The sequence below is a fragment of the Coregonus lavaretus genome, assembly GCF_964263955.1.
Source record: "Coregonus lavaretus genome assembly, chromosome: 1".
NCBI lineage: Eukaryota > Metazoa > Chordata > Actinopteri > Salmoniformes > Salmonidae > Coregonus > Coregonus lavaretus.
Genome location: NC_139988.1, coordinates 14,229,924 through 14,250,337, shown reverse-complemented (window position 1 = coordinate 14,250,337; position 20,414 = coordinate 14,229,924). Strand labels below are relative to the sequence as shown.

General features: G+C 47.2%; 1 protein-coding gene across 1 annotated transcript in view; it reads right to left on the bottom strand.

Annotated features, from left to right (window-relative positions):
* The window catches only part of LOC311122056 (BAH and coiled-coil domain-containing protein 1-like), a 98,672-nt gene that overhangs the window by 7,889 nt on the left and 70,369 nt on the right, over window positions 1-20,414 (bottom strand). Inside the window, 6 exon segments of the mRNA XM_084158027.1 lie at window positions 7,720-7,794; window positions 7,985-8,385; window positions 9,283-9,465; window positions 9,577-9,812; window positions 17,771-18,012; window positions 19,852-20,022. Of these exon segments, the coding sequence (XP_084014153.1) occupies window positions 7,720-7,794; window positions 7,985-8,385; window positions 9,283-9,465; window positions 9,577-9,812; window positions 17,771-18,012; window positions 19,852-20,022 (1,308 nt within the window).

The window sequence follows — 20,414 nt, the reverse complement described above, 5'->3', positions numbered from 1 at the left end:
AGCAGCTCTATAGAGATGAGATGATGACTTGGAGTAAAATAATAAAGTCATCAAATAAAACAAACGTAATATAGACAACAACTGATATATTTTATTAAAGTAAAGTAATGTGAATAAATGATGGTTGTCACGCCCTGGCCTATAGAACTCTAGCTAGTTTGGTCAGGGTGTGAATATATTCTAGGTTATGTTCTAGGTTATGTTTGGCCGGGTGTGGTTCCCAATCAGAGGCAGCTGTCGCTCGTTGTCTATGATTGGGGATCATACTTAGGCAGCCAGTTTTCCTGCCTGCGTTGTGGGATTTGGTTATGTTCATGTTTAGGTTTGTGTGTTAGCCTTTGGACCGTCACGGTTAAGTTTGTTGTTTTGGTTACTGTTTCGTGTGTTTATTAGTTAATAAACATGTTCGCCGTTCACACTGCACCTTGGTCCGTCCCGTTCCTTAACGTACTTGACAATGGTTAATAAGTGATAATCAGTCATGGGAAGTCACTACCATCATGGAACTTTTATTAATTGTTGTATTCTGTGTTGTTACTGCATTCAACCCACATAATGCATAGTGCATTTAATGCTTTTAAAAATTATATATTTTTAAAATAATTTAACTGAAACTGAACCGACCTCAAAAAGCGCACACACAAACAGATCCTGTCCCATTCTGGTTTGAGCTGGTTTCCTAATGATGAATGATGACTGATGATGGAGCTGCAAAATCAGCCTGTTCGACAGGTTTCTGCCTGTATCTGGGCTTTCCAAAGAGTGTGTGTGTATGGGAGTGTTCCACATGAAGGGACCATATATTACAGTGACAGAGGTTTCGTCACCAGAGGGTATGGAAGATTACTCACCTCTCTGGGTGTGTGCGTGCGTGTGTTTGTTTAGTAAGTGTGTGTGTGTATAGATTTGTTTTTGTTCTGTATTTAGTCCCACCACAGGGCTGTTCTCACCAGAACACACTAGACTGGTGTTTAGTCCCACCTCAGGGCTGTTCTCACTAGAACACACTAGACTGGTGTTTAGTCCCAGCTCAGTGCTGTTCTCACCAGAACACACTAGACTGGTGTTTAGTCCCACCTCAGGGCTGTTCTCACCAGAACACCCTAGACTGGTGTTTAGTCCCACCTCAGGGCTGTTCTCACCAGAACACACTAGACTGGTGTTTAGGCCCACCTCAGGGCTGTTCTCACCAGAACACATTAGACTGGTGTTTAGTCCCACCTCAGGGCTGTTATCACCAGAACACATTAGACTGGTGTTTAGTTCCACCTCAGGGCTGTTCTCACCAGAACACACTAGACTGGTGTTAAGTCCCACCTCAGGACTGTTCTCACCAGAACACACTAGACTGGTGTTTAGCCCCACCTCAGGGCTGTTCTCACCAGAACACACTAGACTGGTGTTTAGTCCCACCTTAGGGCTGTTCTCACCAGAACACATTAGACTGGTGTTTAGCCCCACCTCAGGGCTGTTCTCACCAGAACACACTAGACTGGTGTTTAGTCCCACCTCAGGGCTGTTCTCACCAGAACACACTAGACTGGTGTTTAGTCCCACCTTAGGGCTGTTCTCACCAGAACACACTAGACTGGTGTTTAGTCCCACCTCAGGGCTGTTCTCACCAGAACACACTAGACTGGTGTTTAGTCCCACCTTAGGGCTGTTCTCACCAGAACACACTAGACTGGTGTTTAGTCCCACCTCAGGGCTGTTCTCACCAGAACACACTAGACTGGTGTTTAGTCCCACCTTAGGGCTGTTCTCACCAGAACACATTAGACTGGTGTTTAGCCCCACCTCAGGGCTGTTCTCACCAGAACACACTAGACTGGTGTTTAGTCCCAGCTCAGGGCTGTTCTCACCAGAACACACTAGACTGGTGTTTAGTCCCACCTCAGGGCTGTTCTCACCAGAACACACTAGACTGGTGTTTAGGCCCACCTCAGGGCTGTTCTCACCAGAACACACTAGACTGGTGTTTAGTCCCACCTCAGGGCTGTTCTCACCAGAACACACTAGACTGGTGTCTAGTCCCACCTCAGGGCTGTTCTCACCAGAACACACTAGACTGGTGTTTAGGCCCACCTCAGGGCTGTTCTCACCAGAACACACTAGACTGGTGTTTAGTCCCACCTCAGGGCTGTTCTCACCAGAACACACTAGACTGGTGTTTAGTGCTGTAAGTAAGCATTTCACATTAGACTGGTGTTTAGTCCCACCTCAGGGCTGTTCTCACCACAACACACTAGACTGGTGTTTTGTCTCACCTCAGGGCTGTTCTCACCAGAACACATTAGACTGGTGTTTAGTCCCACCTCAGGGCTGTTCTCACCAGAACACATTAGACTGGTGTTTAGTCCCACCTCAGGGCTGTTCTCACCAGAACACACTAGACTGGTGTTTAGTCCCACCTCAGGGCTGTTCTCACCAGAACACATTAGACTGGTGTGTAGTCCCACCTCAGGGCTGTTCTCACCACAACACACTAGACTGGTGTTTAGTCCCACCTCAGGGCTGTTCACCACAACACATTAGACTGGTGTTCAGCCCCCCCGCAGGGCTGTTCTCACCACAACACATTAGACTGGTGTTTAGTCCCACCTCAGGGCTGTTCTCACCAGAACACATAAGACTGGTGTTTAGTCCCACCTCAGGGCTGTTCTCACCAGAACACATAAGACTGGTGTTTAGTCCCACCTCAGGGCTGTTCTCACCACAACACACTAGACTGGTGTTTAGTCCCACCTCAGGGTTGTTCTCACCACAACACACTAGACTGGTGTTTAGTCCCACCTCAGGGCTGTTCTCACCAGAACACATTAGACTGGTGTTTAGTCCCACCTAAGGGCTGTTCTCAGCACAACACACTAGACTGGTGTTTAGTCCCACCTCAGGGCTGTTCTCACCAGAACCCACTAGACTGGTGTTTAGTCCCACCTCAGGGCTGTTCTCACCAGAACACATTAGACTGGTGTTTAGTCAAACCTCAGGGCTGTTATCACCAGAACACATTAGACTGATGTTTAGTCCCACCTCAGGGCTGTTCTCACCAGAACACATTAGACTGGTGTTTAGTCCCACCTCAGGGCTGTTCTCACCAGAACACATTAGACTGGTGTTTAGTCCCACCTCAGGGCTGTTCTTACCAGAACACATTAGACTGGTGTTTAGTCCCACCTCAGGGCTGTTCTCACCAGAACACACTAGACTGGTGTTTAGTCCCACCTCAGGGCTGTTCTCACCAGAACCCATTAGACTGGTGTTTAGCCCCACCTCAGGGCTGTTCTCACCAGAACACACTAGACTGGTGTTTAGTCCCACCTTAGGGCTGTTCTCACCAGAACACATTAGACTGGTGTTTAGCCCCACCTCAGGGCTGTTCTCACCAGAACACACTAGACTGGTGTTTAGTCCCACCTCAGGGCTGTTCTCACCAGAACACACTAGACTGGTGTTAAGTCCCACCTCAGGGCTGTTCTCACCAGAACACACTAGACTGGTGTTTAGCCCCACCTCAGGGCTGTTCTCACCAGAACACACTAGACTGGTGTTTAGTCCCACCTTAGGGCTGTTCTCACCAGAACACATTAGACTGGTGTTTAGCCCCACCTCAGGGCTGTTCTCACCAGAACACACTAGACTGGTGTTTAGTCCCAGCTCAGGGCTGTTCTCACCAGAACACACTAGACTGGTGTTTAGTCCCACCTCAGGGCTGTTCTCACCAGAACACACTAGACTGGTGTTTAGGCCCACCTCAGGGCTGTTCTCACCAGAACACACTAGACTGGTGTTTAGTCCCACCTCAGGGCTGTTCTCACCAGAACACACTAGACTGGTGTCTAGTCCCACCTCAGGGCTGTTCTCACCAGAACACACTAGACTGGTGTTTAGGCCCACCTCAGGGCTGTTCTCACCAGAACACACTAGACTGGTGTTTAGTCCCACCTCAGGGCTGTTCTCACCAGAACACACTAGACTGGTGTTTAGTGCTGTAAGTAAGCATTTCACATTAGACTGGTGTTTAGTCCCACCTCAGGGCTGTTCTCACCACAACACACTAGACTGGTGTTTTGTCTCACCTCAGGGCTGTTCTCACCAGAACACATTAGACTGGTGTTTAGTCCCACCTCAGGGCTGTTCTCACCAGAACACATTAGACTGGTGTTTAGTCCCACCTCAGGGCTGTTCTCACCAGAACACACTAGACTGGTGTTTAGTCCCACCTCAGGGCTGTTCTCACCACAACACACTAGACTGGTGTTTAGTCCCACCTCAGGGCTGTTCACCACAACACATTAGACTGGTGTTCAGCCCCCCCGCAGGGCTGTTCTCACCACAACACATTAGACTGGTGTTTAGTCCCACCTCAGGGCTGTTCTCACCAGAACACATAAGACTGGTGTTTAGTCCCACCTCAGGGCTGTTCTCACCAGAACACATAAGACTGGTGTTTAGTCCCACCTCAGGGCTGTTCTCACCACAACACACTAGACTGGTGTTTAGTCCCACCTCAGGGTTGTTCTCACCACAACACACTAGACTGGTGTTTAGTCCCACCTCAGGGCTGTTCTCACCAGAACACATTAGACTGGTGTTTAGTCCCACCTAAGGGCTGTTCTCAGCACAACACACTAGACTGGTGTTTAGTCCCACCTCAGGGCTGTTCTCACCAGAACCCACTAGACTGGTGTTTAGTCCCACCTCAGGGCTGTTCTCACCAGAACACATTAGACTGGTGTTTAGTCAAACCTCAGGGCTGTTATCACCAGAACACATTAGACTGATGTTTAGTCCCACCTCAGGGCTGTTCTCACCAGAACACATTAGACTGGTGTTTAGTCCCACCTCAGGGCTGTTCTCACCAGAACACATTAGACTGGTGTTTAGTCCCACCTCAGGGCTGTTCTTACCAGAATACATTAGACTGGTGTTTAGTCCCACCTCAGGGCTGTTCTCACCAGAACACACTAGACTGGTGTTTAGTCCCACCTCAGGGCTGTTCTCACCAGAACCCATTAGACTGGTGTTTAGCCCCACCTCAGGGCTGTTATCACCAGAACACATTAGACTGGTGTTTAGTCCCACCTCAAGGCTGTTCTCACCAGAACACATTAGACTGGTGTTCTGCTACAAGACCATGGTGCTTGCCTACGAAGCTGTGAGGGGAACGGCACCTCCGTACCTTCAGGCTCTGATCAGTCCCTACACCCAAACGAGGGCATTGCGTTCATCCACCTCTGGCCTGCTGGCTCCCCTACCTCTGCGGAAGCATAGTTCCCGCTCAGCCCAGTCAAAACTGTTCGCTGTTCTGGCACCCCAATGGTGGAACAAGCTCCCTCACGACGCCAGGACAGCGGAGTCACTCACCACCTTCCGGAGACATTTGAAACCCCACCTCTTTAAGGAATACCTGGGATAGGATAAAATAATCCTTCTACCCCCCCCCCCCCCCTTACCCCAACCCAAACCCCAACCCAAAAACAAAAAAACAAAAAAAAACATTGTAAAGTGGTGATCCCACTGGCTATAAGGTGAATGCACCTATTTGTAAGTCGCTCTGGATAAGAGCGTCTGCTAAATGACGTAAATGTAATGTAAATGTAATGTAAATGTAGTCCCACCTCAGGGCTGTTCTCACCAGAACACATTAGACTGTTGTTTAGGCAACTCACACATGCTATCAGCCTTATTCAACGGCCGTATATCTCACCAGCTGATCACGGTTGTTTTAAACTGATCCGCCCATGCAGAGTTAGCTAATAAACCCTTTGATAAGATAGGTCACGCCATAGCTTCAGACTTTTATGGGTGCTGGCAAGGAATCTCGCCAAAAGCACATTTCTATTACCTTTCCAGTTAGGTTATATATACAGTGGGGGAAAAAAGTATTTAGTCAGCCACCAATTGTGCAGGTTCTCCCACTTAAAAAGATGAGAGAGGCCTGTAATTTTCATCATAGGTACACGTCAACTATGACAGACAAATTGAGAAAAATAATCCAGAAAATCACATTGTAGGATTTTTAATGAATTTATTTGCAAATTATGGTGGAAAATAAGTATTTGGTCACCTACAAACAAGCAAGATTTCTGGCTCTCACAGACCTGTAACTTCTTCTTTAAGAGGCTCCTCTGTCCTCCACTCGTTACCTGTATTAATGGCACCTGTTTGAACTTGTTATCAGTATAAAAGACACCAGTACACAACCTCAAACAGTCACACTCCAAACTCCACTATGGCCAAGACCAAAGAGCTGTCAAAGGACACCAGAAACAAAATTGTAGACCTGCACCAGGCTGGGAAGACTGAATCTGCAATAGGTAAGCAGCTTGGTTTGAAGAAATCAACTGTGGGAGCAATTATTAGGAAATGGAAGACATACAAGACCACTGATAATCTCCCTCGATCTGGGGTTCCACGCAAGTTCTCACCCCGTGGGGTCAAAATGATCACAAGAACGGTGAGCAAAAATCCCAGAACCACACGGGGGGACCTAGTGAATGACCTGCAGAGAGCTGGGACCAAAGTAACAAAGCCTACCATCAGTAACACACTACGCCGCCAGGGACTCAAATCCTGCAGTGCCAGACGTGTCCCCCTGCTTAAGCCAGTACATGTCCAGGCCCGTCTGAAGTTTGCTAGAGTGCATTTGGATGATCCAGAAGAGGATTGGGAGAATGTCATATGGTCAGATGAAACCAAAATAGAACTTTTTGGTAAAAACTCAACTCGTCGTGTTTGGAGGACAAAGAATGCTGAGTTGCATCCAAAGAACACCATACCTACTGTGAAGCATGGGGGTGGAAACATCATGCTTTGGGGCTGTTTTTCTGCAAAGGGACCAGGACGACTGATCCGTGTAAAGGAAAGAATGAATGGGGCCATGTATCGTGAGATTTTGAGTGAAAACCTCCTTCCATCAGCAAGGGCATTGAAGATGAAACGTGGCTGGGTCTTTCAGCATGACAATGATCCCAAACACACCGCCCGGGCAACGAAGGAGTGGCTTCGTAAGAAGCATTTCAAGGTCCTGGAGTGGCCTAGCCAGTCTCCAGATCTCAACCCCATAGAAAATCTTTGGAGGGAGTTGAAAGTCTGTGTTGCCCAGCAACAGCCTCAAAACATCACTGCTCTAGAGGAGATCTGCATGGAGGAATGGGCCAAAATACCAGCAACAGTGTGTGAAAACCTTGTGAAGACATACAGAAAACGTTTGACCTGTGTCATTGCCAACAAAGGGTATATAACAAAGTATTGAGAAACTTTTGTTATTGACCAAATACTTATTTTCCACCATAATTTGCAAATAAATTCATTAAAAATCCTACAATGTGATTTTCTGGATTTTCTTTTCTCATTTTGTCTGTCATAGTTGACGTGTACCTATGATGAAAATTACAGGCCTCTCTCATCTTTTTAAGTGGAAGAACTTGCACAATTGGTGGCTGACTAAATACTTTTTTTCCCCACTGTAGCTTCTCCTCATTCTTCCAACTGCCTAACATCATCACTTTTCCAACTGTCACGGATCTGAATGCCCTTTAGTCACTCCAACTCCTCATTCCTCTACCTCTCTCTTCTACTGTACTCTACCTGTTCTTTCTACTCAGGATTCTACCTCTCCACCAACTGCCATTTCCTGTTCCACACTGCCTCTTTCTGTTTGCACCTATCCCTCCTTCCCCCCTCCACCATGCCCATTCTGACCCCCATCCTCACCTGCTTCTTCTTGTTCCTCCTGCCCCTGGTGGTGTCCTCTCTCTGGGTCTCAGTCTCCAGCCAGCAGCCTCTCCTCTGGAACAACCACACAGGACAGGTTAGCATTATAGACAATGATCATGATCACCATGTAGCTAGGGAGACACCGTAACACGTGCATCTTAACTGTCTCAAGTAGTTGAGGGAGATTTTAACAGAGGAAGCTGTTTTTGATTAACCTAGAGACTGAACCCCCCCCCACAGGTCCTCCCATTCCCCCCCTCACCTTTCCCAGAATGCTTTGTTGTCCTGAGCTCTTCCTCTTGGCCTCCACCACAGGTCCCTGGATCCCCCTGCTGTCCTGGAGACTGTTGCCCACTAACGAGACCCTCCAGCTGGGTACAGGTTCTCTCCTAGCCCCCTGTGGCTCCTGGAGCTCTGGGCATCTCCCATCTGCAGTAACAGGGCCCGGCCTGCAGGGGGCTCCTCTCCTCCTCAGCGCCACACTGGGCATGCTCACATCATCACCTTGCCTCTCCTCCTTGCTCCTGGCTTTCTGATTGTCTTGAAGCTTAGTAGCTGGGCCAATCGCAGCAGAGTCTGTTGGCGTGTCTTTGGAAGATGGTGTCATTGTATTCACGTCATTGGTTCCTTCGTTGCTGTCGTAGTGCATCTCCTCTTCCTCCTCTGTGGGATCAAGTGATCAATAACATCCATTAGAAATTGTCTTGAGATCAGTTGTGACACGACCATCTCAATCTCAGGCTCCATTGGATGACAGTGTAGAGCAGCTATATCGTAAAATAACTCAGTGGCCTTTAGCCTTTAGGCAACAAACTCACACAGCACAGATAGGCAGTGAAGACACTACACAAACAGTACATATATATACTGTAAAACACACTCCTATGGTCAGTTGGCCATCCAGAAATGCATGGCCTTTTCAATAACTGTGGTCAAGGAAACCCAATGGTCCTGTCTTTCTCATGCACAGACAAACATCAGCACCACACACACACAAATGCATGCACACACACTCAATCACGCACACACGCATGAAAGCACGCACACACACACACAAACTCACACACAAACACAGATCAGATCTTTATTGGCAGCTGTGTGTGGCTGACTACAGGGGTCGTGTCGGGTGTCGAGACATCGCTGACACACTTGTCATTTACACAGCGTTCTCGTCAACACTCTCTCTCTCTCACACACACACACACACACACACACACACACAGGACCTACACAATAGGGCCACTTCAATAAGTTATTGACTTCATTTCTATGAAATGTTAATTTGAGATTATTGGGGAAGGGGGGACATTGCGTCTCTACTGGTTGGGTTGAGGGGGTGCAGGAGGGGCGACAGGGGTGTGACATTCTAAAAGAGGTGATATTGGGGTTCACGTTACGGCGTGGTTTTGGGGGCCGCATGCCAGTGGGCAGCCGTTAACGGTTTTAATGGTGTGACAGACGAGCCGGGAAGTGAGAGGAGGCCACCGTGATGGAAGACATCTCACTCTCTAACACACACACACACACAGCTGGGAAACATCTCACTGAGATGTATCTTACCCTGGCCTGAGCTCTCACTGTTGCTCTTCCCCTCGTTCATTTCCTGCTCCACAGAGGCCCCGCCTCCTCTGCGGAGGACTCTGGTCGAAGGTCCGCAGAGTTTGACCTTTGGCCGACCTCTCCTCCTCCTCCTCACCCCCTGATTGGGCGCCCAGTCCTGCTGGGTACTGGATGTATTGGCTGCTGGGTGAACATGGCGAGATGGGTGTGTTAGTGTCAGGGAGTGTATGTGGTACAAGGTTTACGTGCGTGTGTGTGTTTGTGTGTGTGCATGCCTGTGTGTGTGTGTTTTACCTGTGTCACTCTCTCTGCAGTTTGCATGGACTCCAGGTCTAGGGTCCCGTCTACGGCAATGCATGCCCCCTGACGGTGCACTTCTCTGGGCCACAACCTTCTGCTTCAGCTGGGTCACCCTCCGTGCTAGTCGGGAGCTCAGGCTGGGACGACCTCTCCTCCTTGTGAGGAAGCCATGATTGGTCATCCTCTTCCTCCGCTTCTCTCCGCCCCCTTCTGCTTCATCATCCTCCGCCCTGAAACACACGAAGAAGAGCGAGTTGGATTTTAGAAAAGATGGTGAGACAAACACACAAAGAAGAGAGAGTTGGATTTTAGAAAAGATGGTGAGACAAACACACGAAGAAGAAAGAGTTGGATTTTTAGAAACAAACAAAAAACCCAAAGAAGATGAAAGACACGGTAACAGGTCATCTCTAGTCTTTCTGCTCTCTATCCCTCTCCCAACAGCTCTTCTGCTTTCTCTCTCATTTTTTCCCCTTCTCTCTCTCTAGCCTTTGATGAGTAGAAAGAGAGGGGGGGTTCCTTTCCCGTGCGGACGCTGTGTTTGGAACAGAAAGCCTTCTGTCGGTCAACTCTGAAATAACTAAGAGGAGTGTGAATATGAGACCCTGCTGAATAACCACAAGAAAAAGGGACGAATAGATTGCAAGACAGCTACTGAAGAAAAACAGAGAGAGAGAGGGTGGCAGGAGGGTGAGTATTGGAGGGAGCAAAAGAGAGAGAGAGAGAGAGAGAGAGAGAGAGAGACGAGGCAAACTCATGGAGAGTCTGTCCTTTGACCTGCAAATAGTCCAGGTAGCCATGATTAGCTGTTCAGGAGTCTTATGGCTTGGGGGTAGAAGCTGTTAAGAAGCCTTTTGGACCTAGACTTGGCGCTCCGGTACTGCTTGCCGTGCGGTAGCAGAGAGAACAGTCTATGACTAGGGTGGCTGGAGACATTGACAATTTGTAGGGCCTTCCTCTGACACCGCCTGGTATAGAGGTCCTGGATGGCAGGAAGCTTGGCCCCAGTGATGTACTGGGCTGTAAACACTACCCTCTGTTGTGCCTTGCGGTCGGCGGCCGAGCAGTTGCCATACCAGGCGGTGATGCAATCAGTCAGGATGCTCTCGATGGTGCAGCTGTATAACTTTGAGGAAATGAGGACCCATACCAAATCTATTCAGTCTCCTGAAAGGGAATAGGTTTTATCGTGCCCTCTTCACAACTGTCTTGGTGTGTTTGGACCATGATAGTTGGTTGGTGATGTAAACACCAAGAAACTTGAAGTTCTCAAACTGTTCCACTACAGCCTCTATTGAACACCACTGCTACCTGCTCCAGGGCTGGACGGATAAACACCTCTATTGAACACCACTGCTCCCTGCTCCAGGGCTGGACGGATAAACACCTCTATTGAACACCACTGTTCCCTGCTCCAGGGCTGCATGGATTAACACCTCTATTGAACACCACTACTCCTTGCTCCAGGACTGGATGGATAAACACCTCTATTGAACACCACTGCTCCACTACCCTTTTTCTCTTTCTCTCCACCTCCTCTCTTGGAAGGGAGGGAGGGAGGGAGGGAGGGAGGGATGGAGGAAGGAAGGAAGGAAGGAAGGAAGGAAGGAAGGAAGGAAGGAAGGAAGGAAGGAAGGAAGGAAGGAAGGAAGGAAGGAAGGAAGGAAGGAAGGAAGGAAGGAAGGAAGGAAGGAAGGAAGGAAGGAAGGAAGGAAGGAAGGGAGACAGAGTTGGGGAAGGAGCGGAGTAAAGGGAGAAGGGAGAGGAGAGGATAAAGCAGGGAATGAGTGGAGGAAAGGAGGAGCATGACAGGAGGAGGGGAAGATAGGATTTGTAATGTGAAACCTGAGAGAAAGAGAACACTGATCTGCTGAAGTCAGGATCTACAGAGAAGTCAGCTTCCTAAACTCCCCCTAACAAACTCCCACATCCCCCATACCTAGGGTTGCAAAATTCCAGGAACCATCAATAAATTCCCTGGTTTTCCGGAAATCCCGGTTGGAGGAATTCTGGAATTCGGATGGAATAAGCAAGAAATCCAGGGAATTTATTTAAAGTGTCTGTAATTTTGCAACTCTACCCATACCCCTCATTCCCATCCCACACATCAACCCTCAGTTGCCCAGCCCTAACCCGTCTGTCGCCATCACCCCCTGACCTCTGCTTTCAACCTCTGACCTTTTGACCCTGAGTCAGTCCCTAAGCCCCAGCGTTAGCCCTCAGTCACATCCTCACTGGAAGGAGAGTGTGTGAAGAGGGGACAAGGGCAGAAAATTGACGTAGAATGCTGTAAAATCCACAGAGAAATACATTACAATAACAACAGGGCTTCCCTTTTTCCTCTCTTCAACACCGCTGCCAGGTACTGACACCCTAAACCTAACACCAGTACCGACACCCTAAACCTAACACCAGTACTGACACCCTAAACCTAACACCAGTACTGACACCCTAAGCCTAACACCAGTACTGACACCCTAAGCCTAACACCAATACTGACACCCTAAGCCTAACACCGGTACTGACACCCTAACCCTAACACTGGTACTGACACCCTAACCCTAACACCGGTACTGACACCCTAATCCTAACACCGGTACTGACACCCTAACCTAACACCAGTACTGACACCCTAATCCTAACACCAGGTACCGACACCCTAATCCTAACACCAGTACTGACACCCTAAACCTCACACCAGTACTGACACCCTAACCCTCACACAAGTACTGACACCCTAAACCTCACACCAGTACTGACACCCTAATCCTAACACCGGCACTGACACCCTAACCCTAACACCAGTACTGACACCCTAAACCTAACACCAGTACTGACACCCTAACCCTAACACCAGTACTGACACCCTAACCCTAACACCAGTACTGACACCCAATCCTAACACCAGTACTGACACCCTAACCATAACACCGGTACTAACACCTTAACCATAACACCGGCACTGACACCCTAAACCTAACACCAGTACTGACACCCTAAGCCTAACACCAGTACTGACATCCTAATCCTAACACCAGTACTGACACCCTAACCTTAACACCAGTACTGACACCCTAACCATAACACCAGTACTGACACCCTAACCATAACACCGGTACTGACACCCTAAACCCTAACACCGGTACTGACACCCTAACCTTAACACCAGTACTGACACCCTAAACCTAACACCAGTACTGACACCCAAACCTAACACCAGTACTGACACCCAAACCTAACACCAGTACTGACACCCTAATCTTAACACCGGTACTGACACCCTAACCCTAACACCGGTACTGACACCCTAACCCTAACACCAGTACTGACACCTTAAACCTAACACCAGTACTGACACCCTAACCTTAACACCAGTACTGACACCCTAAAACCTAACACCGGTACTGACACCCTAACCATAACACCGGTACTGACACCCTAACCCTAACATCAGTACTGACACACTAAACCTAACACCGGTACTGACACCCTAAACATAACACCGGTACTGACACCCTAAACCCTAACACCGGTACTGACACCCTAACCTTAACACCAGTACTGACACCCTAAACCTAACTCCAGGACTGACACCCTAACCCAAACACCAGTACTGACACCCTAAACCTAACACCAGTACTGACACCAACAGACCAGTTTCTAAAGGAACTCTCTCTCTCTCTGTCTCTGGCCTCTCTCTCTCAAAGATGAAGGAATACCACACTCATTAATTAAGACAAAAAATACTCCCTGTCACTTACCAGCCAGCTCCAGTAATTAAAGAAATATGGGATGTGTGTGCATGTGTGTGTTGTGTTGTGTTGTGTGTGTGTGTGTGTGTGTGTGTGTGTGTGTGTGTGTGTGTGTGTGTGTGCGCGCATGTGTGTGTGTGTTGTCTGTGTGTGTGTGTTATTTGTCTGTGTGTGTGTGTGTGTGCATGTGTGTTCGTGTGTGTATTGTCATTTTTCATTAGTGTGTTGTAATCACTGTGGTAACCGTGATAAACCTTGTTTAATCAGTTTATCAGAGCGAGGGGAACACACTACCATAGGTGGAGCACAGCCAAAAAACACATCCATCAATATGATGATTTAACACTGTGTAGGGCATTAGGGGATTTGCTTTGTAATCGTGTGTGTGTGTGTGTGTGTGTGTGTGTGTGTGTGTGTGTGTGTGTGTTAGAAGAGGGGGGTGTGGAGTCATTCATCACTGTGATAAGTTTACATGGTGACTTTGTCCATATTAATATGTGCTGAGGGTGAGAGGGAGTCAGGACATAATCAATGGTAGTGATAAATATGGTGTGTGTGTGTGTGTGTGTGTGTGTGTGTGTGTGTGTGTGTGTGTGTGTGTGTGTGTGTGTGTGTGTGTGTGTAAGAGAGAGAAAGAGAGAGAGAGAGAGAGAGAGAGGGAGGTAGCAGTTCCTCTCATAAAGAACCTCAACAAGGTTAATCTCAGGCAACAATATTTCTATGCCATGTAAAGGAAAAACCAAGATGGCGCCGTACTGTATGGCAGCCGGTTTGCTGTGATCCAACTTTGCTATTTTGTGATTATTTTATCCTTTATTTTTACTTTATTTTCCCGAAATGTATCCTCTATTATTTCTTACAACCGACAAGACCTCTTGAACATTAGATCGGCAGTTACTTACCCCAGTTCCGGCTTCTACTTCGACTAATCTGCCCTGGGCTCTCTCTGTAATTCCAACCCAATTTTCAGGCTACCCAAGAGGAAACGCCAGTGGTACAGAGACAAGAGAGGGTGGATCCTGGTGAGCTTAAGGCGAAGGGAAAACCGGCCACCTCTTCCCTCCATTCTACTGGATGACCTCCAATCGTGGATTTGCTACCAACGGGACTCTCGGAACTGCAATATTCTTGCTTTTCAGAAACATGGCTCTCAGACAATATACCCCCCACGGCTATCCAACTCAATGGATTCTCCATTCACCGGGCGGACAGGACAGCGGAGTCAGAGAAATCGAGGGGGGAGGGGTTTGCCTCTTCATCAACTCCAACTGGTGTGCTAATTCCAGCACGGTGGAAGTGTCGAACCACTGTTCACCCGTCTTGGAATACCTGATGGTCAAATGCCGACCCTTCTACCTCCCAAAGGAGTTTTCAGCTGTTATCGTGACTGCTGTATACATTCCACCTCAGGACAATACAAATAACAAGCTGTACAAGGCTATAAACAAGTGGGAAACCCTACACCCAGAGGCTGCCTTTCTGGTTGTAGGCGATTTTAATTAATGCCCAACTTCCATCAGCACGTCTCCAACGCCACTAGGGGCGATAAAGTCCTAGACCACTGCTATTCTACCCACAAGCAAGGATACAAGGCCCTTCCTTGAAGTACTCACGATTCGCTCCGTTGAGAAATGGTCACCAGAATCAGAGGGTATGGTACAGGACTGCTTTGCTAGCGCTGATTGGAATATGTTTAGAGACTACGATAACATCGACGAGGTAACCACCTCCGTCACTGGCTTCATTAGGAAATGCATCGGCGACGTCGTACCCACGGTGAAGGTTCATGCTTCCCCAATAAAAAGCCCTGGATTAACACTGAGGTTGGTGCTAAACTAAAGAGCAGGGCTACCACACACAGGGCTATCATAGACAACCCTGAGGCTATGGCTGAGGACAGGAATAAGTCAAATAAGTCCCTCTATGACCTCCGCAGAGTCATCAAACGAGCAAAAGGACAATATAGGTGTCACGTTCGTTCATAGACGGGTCAGACCAAGGCGCAGCGTGATATGCATGCATGTTTATTTAACGAATAAACACAACGACAAAACAATAAACCAACGATACGTGACGTCCTAAGGTACACACAACAAACCTCACACGGAACAAGATCCCACAACTCAATAGAGCCCATAGGCTGCCTAAGTATGGTCCCCAATCAGAGACAACGAGCGACAGCTGCCTCTGATTGGGAACCACACCGGCCAACATAGAAATACACATACTAGAATAAAACATAGAACTACACAACATAGAATATACACACCCTGACTCAACATATAAGCGTCCCCTGAGTCAGGGCGTGACAATAGGAATAAGGTGGAATCATATTACACAGGCTCCGACTCCCGCCACATGTGGCATGGGCTACAGTCCATTACGGATTACAAAGGAATATCCAGCCGTGATCTGCCCAATGATGCCTCTTTACCAGACAAACTCAATGCATTTTATGCACGCTTTGACAACAACAACATCGAGCTGGGTGTGAGGGCCGTCACCAACCCAGAGGACTGGATGATCTCGCTCTCCGAGGACGACGTGAGAAGGGTCTTTAAACAGGTCAACACCCGCAAGGCTGCGGGCCCCGACGGTATTCCAGGGCGCATTCTCAGAGCATGCGCAGAACAGCTGGCAGGCATATTCACAGTCATTTTCAACCTCTCCTTGTCCCAGTCTGTAATCCCCACATGTTTTAAAATGACCACAATCATTTCTATTCCTAAGAACTCTATTACATCTGTAATCGTGAAGTGCTTTGAGAGGCTGGTTATAGCACACATTAACTCCACCATCCCAGACACCCTAGACCCACTCCAATTTGCATACCGCCCCAACAGATCCATAGATGACGCAATCTCAATTGCTCTCCACACTGCCCTCACCCACCTAGATAAGAGGAATACCTATGTGAGAATGCTGTTCATTGACTACAGCTCAGCGTTCAACATCATTATCCCCTCCAAGCTCATCACCAAGCTTAGGACTCTGGGTCTGAACACCTCCCTCTGCAACTGGATCCTGAACTTCCTGATGGGCTGCCCCCAGGTGGTAAGGGTAGGCAGCATCACCTCCACCATGCTGACCCTCAACACAGGGGCCCCTCAGGGGTGCGTGCTTAGTCCCCTCCTGTACTCCCTGTTCATCCACGACTGTGTGGCCGTGCACGACTCAAACACCATCATCAAGTTCGCTGACGACACGACGGTAGTAGTCCTGATCACCGGCGACGATGAGTCAGCCTACAGGGAGGAGGTCAGTGACCTGGCAGTGTGGTGCCGGAGCAACAACCTCTCCTTCAACGTCACCAAGACCAAGGAGCTGATCGTGGACTATAGGAAACGGAGGGGCGAGCACACCCCCATCCACATCGACGGGGCGGCAGTGGAGCAGGTAGACAGCTTCAAGTTCCTCAGTGTCCAAACACTAAAGACTTAAAATGATCCAAACACACATGCACAGCAGTAAAGAAGGCGTGACAGTGCCTCTTCCCTCTCAGGAGGTTGAAAAAGTTTGGCATGGGCCCTCAAATCTTCAAATATTCTGCAGCTGTACCATTGAGAGCATATTGACTGGCTGCATCACTGCTTGGTATGGCAATAGCACCGCCCTCGATCGAATGGCGCTACAGAGGGTGGTACGGACAGCCCAGTACATCACTGGGGCCGAGCTCCCTGCCATCCAGGACCTCTATATCAGGCGGTGTGAAAAGAAGGCCCGGAAAATCGTCAAAGACCCCAACCACCCAAGCCATAGACTATTCTCTCTGCTGGCGCACGGCAAGAGGTACCGGTGCATCAAGTCTGACACCAACAGGCTCTTGAACAGCTTCTATCCCCAAGCAATACAACTGATAAATAGCAAACAAAATAGCTACATGGACGTAGTTTACCTATCTTTACTGACCTTTTATTTCAATATTTGCACTGTTTCTATGCACACTCACAGGGCCCTACACACTCACACACACTGTCACTCCAACACACACACAAACACTCACTCCATCATTTTCTCACTCACACATAATATGCACATACATTTATACTGACTCTACACACCCGCACACCCACTCACATACCAGCTGCTGCTACTCTGTTTATCTTATATCCTGTTGCCTAGTCCCCTTACCCCTATACATATCTACCTATATCACTCCTGCACATGTAAATATGTTATTGGAACTTACTTTTTAAGTATGTCCTGTATATAGTTTGCTTAGTTACTTACTTTATTGTGTATTTCATATTTCTTATTCTTATTTCTTGTGTGTTTTTTTCTAGTAATAGATTGTTATTGATTATTGCATTGTTGGGTTTTGAGTTTGCAAGAAAGGCATTTCACTGTATTTGTGCATGTGACATTAAAACTTGAAACTTGAAACTTGTATAATTGAATAAATATCTGGATAGAAGATTCTCTGCGGAGACACTCACCTGAGTCTCTTGGGGCCATCTGGGGCGCTGGGACCGGGGGTAGACTTGCGTTTACGGGGGCGACCGGGCCCTCTGCGAGCAGAGCTGTGAGAGGTCTCTGCTTTCTGGTGGTCATGTTTTCTCTGCAGCTTTGTCAGTTCTCTCTGTTTCTCTTTGTAACGTCTCTGGATATCCGCTAGCTGCACTCGCATCGCTAGCTCTGCCCCATCCACCATCTCCATGGCACCCTTCACCGGACACACCTACAGACAGACAGACATAAAGTATATAGTAGATTGTAAATGGACTGTACTGTGTGATGATCCATTGAAAATGTAGGTTGTGTACTGTGTATCTGTGTGTATTTACAGTACAGTTATATACTGTGTATCTGTGTATATAAACAGTACAGTTATATACTGTGTATCTGTGTATATATACAGTACAGTTATATAGTGTGTATCTGTGTATATACAGTACAGTTATATACTGTGTATCTGTGTATATAGTACAGTTATATACTGTGTATCTGTGTGTATTGTACATTTATATACTGTGTATCTGTGTATATACAGTACAGTTATATAATGTGTAGCTGTGTGTATATATACAGTACAGCTATATACTGTGTATCTGTGTATATATACAGTACAGTTATATACTGTGTATCTGTGTATATATACAGTACAGTTATATACTGTGTATCTGTGTATATATACAGTACAGTTATATACTGTGTATCTGTGTATATACAGTACAGTTATATACTGTGTATCTGTGTATATACAGTACAGGTATATACTGTGTAGCTGTGTATATACAGTACAGTTATATACTGTGTGTCTGTGTATATACAGTAATATACTGTGTATCTGTGTATATACAGTACAGTTATATACTGTGTATCTGTGTATATATACAGTACAGTTATATACTGTGTATCTGTGTATATATACAGTGCAGTTATATACTGTGTATCTGTGTATATATACAGTACAGTTATAAACTGTGTATCTGTATAAATACAGTACACTTATATACTGTGTATCTGTGTTTATACAGTACAGTTATATTCTTATTATATGTTTGAGTAAACAAGTAGAGTGTTTATACCTACAGGACTGTTCTGTGTGTGTGTACATTTGAGTGTGTGTTCAGTTCTGTGTGTGTGGAAAGTTCTACAGTGCTTTGAAAAGGTATTTGACCCCTTTCTAATTTTCTCTACTTTTGCATATTTGTGATACTGAATGTTATCAGATCTTCAACCAAAACCTAATATTAGATAAAGGGAACATAAGTGAACAAATAACACAACAATTACATATTTATTTCATAAACAAAGTTAAGCAACACCCAATTCCCCTGTGTGAAAAAGTAATTGCCCCCTTACACTCAATAACTGGTTGTGCCACCTTTAGCTGCAATGACTCCAACCAAATGCTTCCTGTAGTTGTTGATCAGTCTCTCATGTCACTGTGGAGGAATTTTGGCCCACTCTTCCATGCAGAACTGCTTTAACTCAGTGACGTGTGGGTTTTCAAGCATGAACTGCTCGTTTCAAGTCCTGCCACAACATCTCAATTGGGATTAGGTCTGGACTTTGACTAGGCCATTCCAAAACTTCCAATCTGTTGCTTTTTAGCTATTTTCATGTAGATTTGATTGTGTGTTTTGGATCATTGTCTTGCTGCATGACCCAGCTGCGCTTCAGCTTCAGCTCACAGACGGATGGTCTGACATTCTCCTGTAGAATTCTCTGATACAGAGCAGAATTCATGGTTCCTTCTATTAAGGCAAGTCGTCCAGGTCCTGAGGCAGCAAAGCATCCCCAAACCATCACACCACCACCACCATGCTTGATCTTTGGTATGATGTTCTTACTGTGGAATGCAGTGTTTGGTTTTCGCCAGGCATAATGGGACCCATCTCGTCCAAAAAGTTGACTCAAGTTTGCCAAAAAGCACCTGGATGATCATCAAGACTCTTGGAAGAACGTTCTATGGACAGATTATTCAAAAGTATAACTTTTGAGTAGAGAAAATTAGAAAGGGGGCAAATACTTTTTCATAGCACTGTATGTGTGTTTAGGCATACCCACATACCGGCTCGTGGCGAGGCTTCCAGCTGCATTTCCGTCGTAGGTTGAAGGTCCTCCTGACGGGACAGTGCTGCCCTTCCCCCCTCCCTGTAGCTCCTCCCCCCAGCTCCAGACTGCGGGCCACAGCCAGGGTCGCCAGGCTACTAAGGTCAAAGGTCAAAACATCCTCTCCTGAGGAGAGAGAGAAAAAATTATGTTACTTCTTGCTGGAGATGGGTCAAAAACGGGTGTGGAAATAATTACATAATTTTTTACTATTGCCGCCCCCTAAACAAGTGATTAGCAAACAAGGTGAACGTTAGCTAATTTATAGCCTTCACACCCACACCCACACGATCACACACACACACACACACACACACACACACACACACACACACTCATCGGCTGAGTGAGAGGGAAAGAGGTGGACGGACAGAGAGAAACAAGGAGGGAGAGTGCTAAAGGAGTGCTGTCTCTCCATCTATCACTGTCATTAACTCTGTCATTGTCACCGCCTGCAGATCAACTAGAATATTCATGAGGGAACAACCAGCCCAGACACACACTCACACACCGGCTCATTTG